Source organism: Pempheris klunzingeri, chromosome 1 (genome assembly GCF_042242105.1).
Source record: "Pempheris klunzingeri isolate RE-2024b chromosome 1, fPemKlu1.hap1, whole genome shotgun sequence".
NCBI lineage: Eukaryota > Metazoa > Chordata > Actinopteri > Acropomatiformes > Pempheridae > Pempheris > Pempheris klunzingeri.
In genome coordinates, this window is record NC_092012.1 from 10144462 (window position 1) to 10151748 (window position 7287).

General features: G+C 38.2%; 1 protein-coding gene across 1 annotated transcript in view; it reads left to right on the forward strand.

Moving 5' to 3' along the window:
• Positions 1–3247, forward strand: part of LOC139205106 (protocadherin-9) — a 187547-nt gene extending 184300 nt beyond the window's left edge. Inside the window, exon 3 of the mRNA XM_070835214.1 lies at positions 2809–3247. Coding sequence (XP_070691315.1) covers positions 2809–3179 — 371 coding nt within the window. The 3' untranslated portion in view covers positions 3180–3247. The remainder of the gene's footprint in view (positions 1–2808) is intronic.
• Positions 3248–7287: the final 4040 nt, after the last annotated feature.

Here is a 7287-nt window from a genome sequence, read left to right on the forward strand (position 1 = left end):
ATGAGATCAGTGACTTCCCCATCATCATGCCTTCATTATAATCATTTACCTAACAATCCAGAAAGCAAAAAGTCACATAATTTGCAGGTCTGTAAATAGTTCCTCAGCTCAACACTGCACACCATGCACATGTTTGCCTTTCCTTTTCCTTCCTTCCATCTCTCTCCCTTAACAGCTTCCCAGATGTCTACTCACTCGTCTACAATCTCATTTGAGGAATTCATCTGGCTGTCTCCCGGGTACCGTGTATTATTGCTCTCTGTGGTTCTTCATGCAACTATGATAATGTGTGTCTTGGTTAGACTCCTCACTTGCCAATTATGGGTGCCTGTTATTGTGATGGACTCCACATTCATGCAGAAGAGTGACTGACTCTCTCCTCGGGCCCCGGCTTTCTTCACATCATATATCAGAATGTGCTTTCAAAGCCAGATCCCAGTCTTCAGACTGCAGAGCTTAGTGGAATATGAGAACATTTTCATATTGAACTTGAATTACATCAATTCATTTTTTCTTACACATGAATGACCCACAAAGACCCTGTCACAAAAACATGTCAAACAAACCAATAAGTAAAGTAGCATTTTTTGTCTTTTTTTTCCCCAATGGAGTTGAAGTTTATTTTTCAAGTAATGTATTCTCATTGTATTGATGTAAGTGTGGTAAAACAGAACATTCACTGTGTTTGTAGACACACTATAAAAGTAGTCGATTGTGTCAATTGGGTTTGTCAGATTGACAGCACCAATGCTTTCCAACTTTAACCACAACTGTATTTACGTCCGCATCAATCACAAGAAGAAAGCAAACCAAAACAATCAACTGATGCAGTTGATAGCTGCAGAGTTGGTTATTGATCCTCAGTGGGATCAGCACTAACAAGCCTTTCACACAACAGCAAGTCTTTTGATATAGTTTAAAAACAGAATTTAATGGAGATCAGGTAGCCATTTAAAATTCAGAAATACATGTTCAATAATAATAATAATAATTTAGTCTATTTCAATAATTTTTGAATGTAAAAATGATTAAATCTACAACTGCTTACTTAATCTGTGGTGTTAAGTTTAACAAAAATAAGGAATTTAAACCATCATAAGACTTTTTGCTCCCATAATAAGCTAACTCTTTATAAAAATGCTCTCAAATTGTTGAGGTAAATTGTGTAAATTAATGAGAAGAAAAACAGGTTCAGGAAGGAGTTTGAAAGAAAGCCTTTTGAAATGTTACAGAATCTGGCAGCCAATTAGCTTTTTGTGGAGCAAATTACGACAAATAGTTATCATTTTCTCTTTTAGGACAAAAACAGATGAATTCATTACTCTTTGAAGCTTGATATACAAACACAGACAGATTTGGTTGCTTCTTTAAAAAAGGAAAATAAAACCAACTCAAAGGAGAAGAAATCTTCAAATGGCAGAACTGCCTTATATTTCATGAATTATGCATGTTTTTTCTATCAAATGAGATTTAAACAAATACCACCTGAATCACTGACTTGTTTGATTTTTTTATGTCTGAATGGTGATGCATGTTCATCAGAGGAGTAGCCAGATGGTAGTAATGAGTTAGAGTGTCCCGCTGGTGATTTGTTGTGATGCAAATTGCTCTTCAACTTCCTTTTTTTTTGTTGTTTCTTGGTTTCGGAGAAGGGGGTTTGAATAATTTCCACTGTGAAATCATTTCTACTGAAGAGAGAAACATCCATCATTTATACTCAAGAAATAGTGAGCTTGTGCCATTGCGGCCTCCAGGCTCTGGAACAGCCTCCCTACAGACGTTAGGTTGGTCAAACTCATACTCCAGATTTCCAAACAGTCTCTGAAAATCTATTGATACAGATTTTTTTTTCTCCTTTTTCATACTTTCAGGAAACATTTGCAGGAAAATAAATTATTTCAAAGTTTGAGATTCAATTATGGAAGTAGAAAGAGAAAAATATGAAGAAAGTTAGCTTGTTTCAGTAGCCTAATTACTGAGTGAATAGCCAACATCACTTCAGTGTACAGTGTATAAGTCCACTTACAGTGTACATATAGGCACTGTACATTTCTCTATGGACTCAAATGACAGTGCTCAAAGAGAACCCATTCATCCTTTCATCCTCCTCAAGATCTATAACCTCCTATGCTCTCCAGCTCCCGAAAGCACAACTCATTCATTTTTCAGTCTGCTAGTTGGTCCACTGTAGCCAGCTATCGTCTTCTGCTGCTATCACGCATTCAGAGATGCTCCTCTGCATAGCACTGTTGTAGCACATTGTTTTTTGTGTTACTGTTGCTTTCCTATCGGCTAAAACCAGTCTGGCCATTCTCCTCTGACCTCTCTCATTAACAAGGAACTCTCACCCACCGAACTGCCGCTCACTGAGTGTTGTTTTTCATGGTATTATCTGTAAACACTGGAGACTGCTGCGCATGAAAATCCCAGGAGATTAGCAGTTTCCCCAACCACCCCGTCTGGCATCAGTCCGCGGTTAAAGTCAGTTGGATCACATTTCTTCCCCATTCTGATGTTAGCTCTGAACAACCTCTTGACCATGTCTGTATGTTTTTATGCACTTTTGCTGCCAAATTATTGGCTGATTAGATATTTGCATCAACAAGCAGGTGTAACGGTGTGTCTAATAAAATGATTCATGTATTCATGTTCTGTTTTGTGCTTCAAGTCGGAGATGAATGTTTGGTGATCACACTCTTTTTCCAGCCTTAACTAAGTGCTTGTGTAGGACTGTATTAAACAGGAGATGATGCCACTCCTGATGCCAATCTTAATGCTTTTTTAACCATTTGTTCCCTTTTTTTTCAGATGGCCCCCTGGGCCCTCGTGGCCTAGTGGAAGCTACGGAGATGTGCACACAAGAATGCCTAGTCCTGGGACATTCAGACAACTGCTGGATGCCCCCGACATTGGGAACATACCAGCAGCCCAAGTCACCCGTGTCCAGCTTTGGGTCGCAGAGGGAGTGGGGCCCCAAGGACAAACTTCTCAATGGACATACTCTGACCAGAACCTGGAAAAATGAGAGTGGTCGGTCAGAGCATTTTGGTGACAGGAAGCAGTTTGGAAGTGGAGAGGGACACTTCACCAGCAGTGGCATGGCTGACATTCCACTGGTGAGTCTGAAGTCCTGCCAGCCTGCCTCCTGCCCAGACAGCCCAAAGGACCAGCAGCTATAAGACGGACTTTGCTTCTGAGCTGTGAGATGTCCTCACATCTGGACACAGTAAACAGATGAAGCAACTCACCTGAGCTCCTCTCCTGTTTTATTGTTTCCTGTGTTTCATCTCTTCCCACCTAAGTTGATGCTTCTGCAGTGTGATAGCCACATTTACTATGTAGGCCACAAAACTATAGTGCTTATGCTGTGTTCTCTACAATTCAACTTTACTATCGCTCTAGAGAAAACCTCTTTTTTTTTTTTTTTATGAATCTCCATGGATTTCTTCAGCTTAACATTTTCTGTCCACTTCATGTGTGATTTGGACAAGTGGAGGAAGGACATGCAGAAAATGGAGAAAATGAAAACAAATTACAAGAAAAAAAAAACTACCATGGCTGACCAGTATATACAAATATTTGTGGTGTGGTTGTTATTGAGTTGTTCAGGACTATATTAATCGACACAATCAAAGAAAATGGAGTTAAATTTCAGAAAGTGTTGATCTAATAACACTGTTAGTGGACACTTGTTTATTCTGTCATTGTCTGTGTGTTTGTAAATAAGACTTATTAACCACTATCATGTACCAGTAATAACCACGGTGAATAGGACAGTTCTTGGCTGTTGTCATCATAATGGCTTGTCATCAGGATTTGGGATTTCAGCTGGGCAAAGATCTATAATGTGGCATAATGTACAACAAGAAAACGTTTACCTAATTATTCAAAAACCCTATGGTTGATTTTGAAATTTTCCATCCCGTAATATATACTCAATGTTGCCCATATTTCATAATAATTTTCTTCAAGTACTGCAAAACCACAGGCAAACCTTTTTTTAAAAAAAACATTTTGTATGAAGGATGTCACTGCTCAATATGTGCATTATAAAAATGAAAAGCTCTGAAAGCTCTCCTCTATAAACAGATTTTGAAAGTGTTCAGTACAATTGAATAGCAATATATTTGTAAATGGCTAAATGTTTTATCTAACGTTGATCTTATTACTGTATAGATTTTATTCAAATTGTGACTTAACTGAGTGCAATCCCTCAGTAGTATCTGCAATTTATTGACATATGTATATATATTATTTCCACACAGAATATGATTTTCCATATGTAAGAAAACACAGGTTAAGATAACACTTTAATCACTGTGCCTTCATGATGTTTCTTCAAACACTGAATTGTGCTAATTTAAATGACGAGAACATGTTGGCTACAGAGAGTATCCTGTCTGATAATCAAATGCCTTATGCATTGAATGTTTGCCAAATTTAGCGACATAATCACACAGATATTAAAGTACAAAATCAAGTTGTTGGTACTAAAGAAAAACACATAGGCATGTGCAGATATTGGGTCAACCATGAAAGGACATCTGTCATTCCACTGTCTGAAAAGGTTTGTTTTATTCCACAGCATGGAAGGCAAATTACACAATGGAATAGCATGCTAAAAGATATAGCTTTTAAAAATTAACTTGATCATTTTTGTGTCATTTTATTTTGTCGGAATAGAGTTGATTTGTGCATTAAGGAGACATTCAGTTTGTAAAGCACTTTCATATTTATGTCACAGTATAAAGAAGTTAAGTGGGATGGAGTGATTTGCTTATCGCAGTATGTTTGTCAGTTGTGAGGGTGTTTGACATCACAGATACTGAAACAGTTAATCCTTGTTACTACTCTACAGGTATACAGCTACTGCAATAAATGTTTTAATTATGTGTATGCTTAATTTGTGTACAAGATGATCACCTCAGCAGTTCTGTGTCTGTTTTGTGTAGATATTTGCCCACACAAACCAGCTTTTTTCTAATAATTTTGTACAAAATAAGTCAGTAATTTATTTCCAGAGCACAGTAAATTCATGAGGTACAATTTAGCTCATCCTCACTTTGGAGTCTTTCTTTCTTGTAGGACAGTGAGATCCTTCCCATTATGTGATAGTGATTGAATTAGACCCACATCCTTCGCCATTGCATTTTGCCTCGAAAATGAGGACTCGGCTATTTTATGTGAACAAAAAAGACAAGTTTCCATCTTGTGTCCTTACTAAAAGCATAAGGCTCCCTAAAAAACATTACTCTCGAGATCACTGTGACACACAAACCCTCCATTACAATAACAGGTCATTGTGGGTGGTTGAAATTTCTGGAAGGGTGTTGCCATGGAAAAGTACAGAGTTGAGCCATTCAAAGAAAGCTTTCAATTTGCTGATAGAGTTTTCTTTCAAAACGTATTATATATTCTTGAGCTTTGGTAAGATGCTGAAATGATAAGATTCCAAATAAAAAACGAAGACGTCGGAGATATGCGCCTTAAAGGTGAGCTGCTGCCGTTCCTTTGATACTGGTTGAGGAGACAGTTTGGATAAGGGCACCTGGTAGAAGCACAGCAGGCAGAAGTTTCACTATAACTCTTATATTGTTGGTAACGGTAGACTAGCGTCGCTTGAACAGAGTAGTTGCACTCTTCCTTAAAGCCCCAGACTGTGTCCAGACTCATTCCGTCTGTCTGTCTCTCATTTGGGGTATTGGGTATTGATATAAAATGTGGGTCATGGCGTAGAATTGTGGGATTGTTAACAGAAAGCAGTGTGCCTCCCATGGAAGCTACTGTGTTTCACATCATTGTGGGAATTTTTGAGGGCACTGTGCGGTGGATACATTTCACAGTGAGAATTGTTGGACACAGCCCAGCAAAATTTAAAGTTAAAAAAAAATTATTTGATATTTATTCAAATTTATCTCTCAGACTGACCTTCTTCATCAGGACAGCATGAGTGCGATGTTATCAAATTTGACTGACAGTGACCAACTTTCATCTGATACTGATTCAAAGCTGCTCAATTCTGATTGGTGCATAGAGGTATATGACATCACATGTGGTTGCACGGAGCAAAGTGTCAGTAAAGATGATAAGTTAACATTATACGGTTTCATCTGGCAAGTTTTGAACATAATTTTTCCACAGATGTTTGGATAACACTGCAGTGTTGTGTTCATCAACTCACAGGCAATCAGAAATAAATTTGCACGCTACCACTGGGCAGTAATGAAGGGCCAGGCACCCAGCATAACTGGTGAAGTAATTATATTTTCTTTATTCTTTTAGGTTTCTCTTTCTCACTGTAACCTCATTTGATATATTTATCAGCTGTCGCCCAATGGACCTGCTTAAATTCTTATTTGCCATGCTAGCTATCGACTTGGGCAAGAATAGTTTCTGAGAAGCTTCAAAGCTAATTGCCTTGGAAGTGTGAGGGGAAGTAAATTAGTGTCACGCCACAACCAAGAAAAAAGGTTCCCAATCACATTTCCTTTTTATATGGCTTTGAGAATATTTTTCTCAGGGAAGCCTCCGTGCACAAAGTGGAACAGAGCGAATGTTCAGCAGGGAATCAGTCACAGAGAAGGCATGCACTTCAGACAGAAGAAGAGGCAAAGCTCCACAAAGATACAGTAGACAGAAACAGCACGATCTACATATTTTGAAGGCCATATTTAAAGATAATAAGAACGCTAATTAATGTTAGTCTGCTCCAAAACTTCAGTTAGTCTCATTTGATGAATGTGGAAGGATTCAGTCTGGATCTCAACCCAACCCATCTAACAGACCCTGTGGCCTCAGAGAGTGAGTATCTTCAGCCAAGAGGGATTCCTGTGCGGCTCACTGGAACTAGAGCTCTGTTGGAGGCCAAGATCTAAAACTGGTTAGAGTGAGTTTTTAAAAGAATGAAGTTTTTATGTAGTCTAAAGAAGTAAGAGCTATGTAACCCAAGCTGTCTTCCTTGACCAAGTCGTTCTCCCCTTCACTCATATATAAGATATCTGCACTACTATAAAGTATGACAAATATGATTAATTTAGGCAAAGAAATCCGAGGGGTTTCCAAAATGGTCCAATTTACAGAGATACAGATATGGGTTATTGCAAGAACTAGTGAAATTGCCTAAACAATTTTTGAGAATTTGTCTAGTATCATAGTACTAATTAAATTGCATTTTAAATCCATGTACACCACACTGTTTACACTGTAACCCACACCTGAACCCATGTATATAAAAGCATATAGGTTGGAAAAAAGATGTACAAAAAAGGTGAGTGCATACATGCGTAA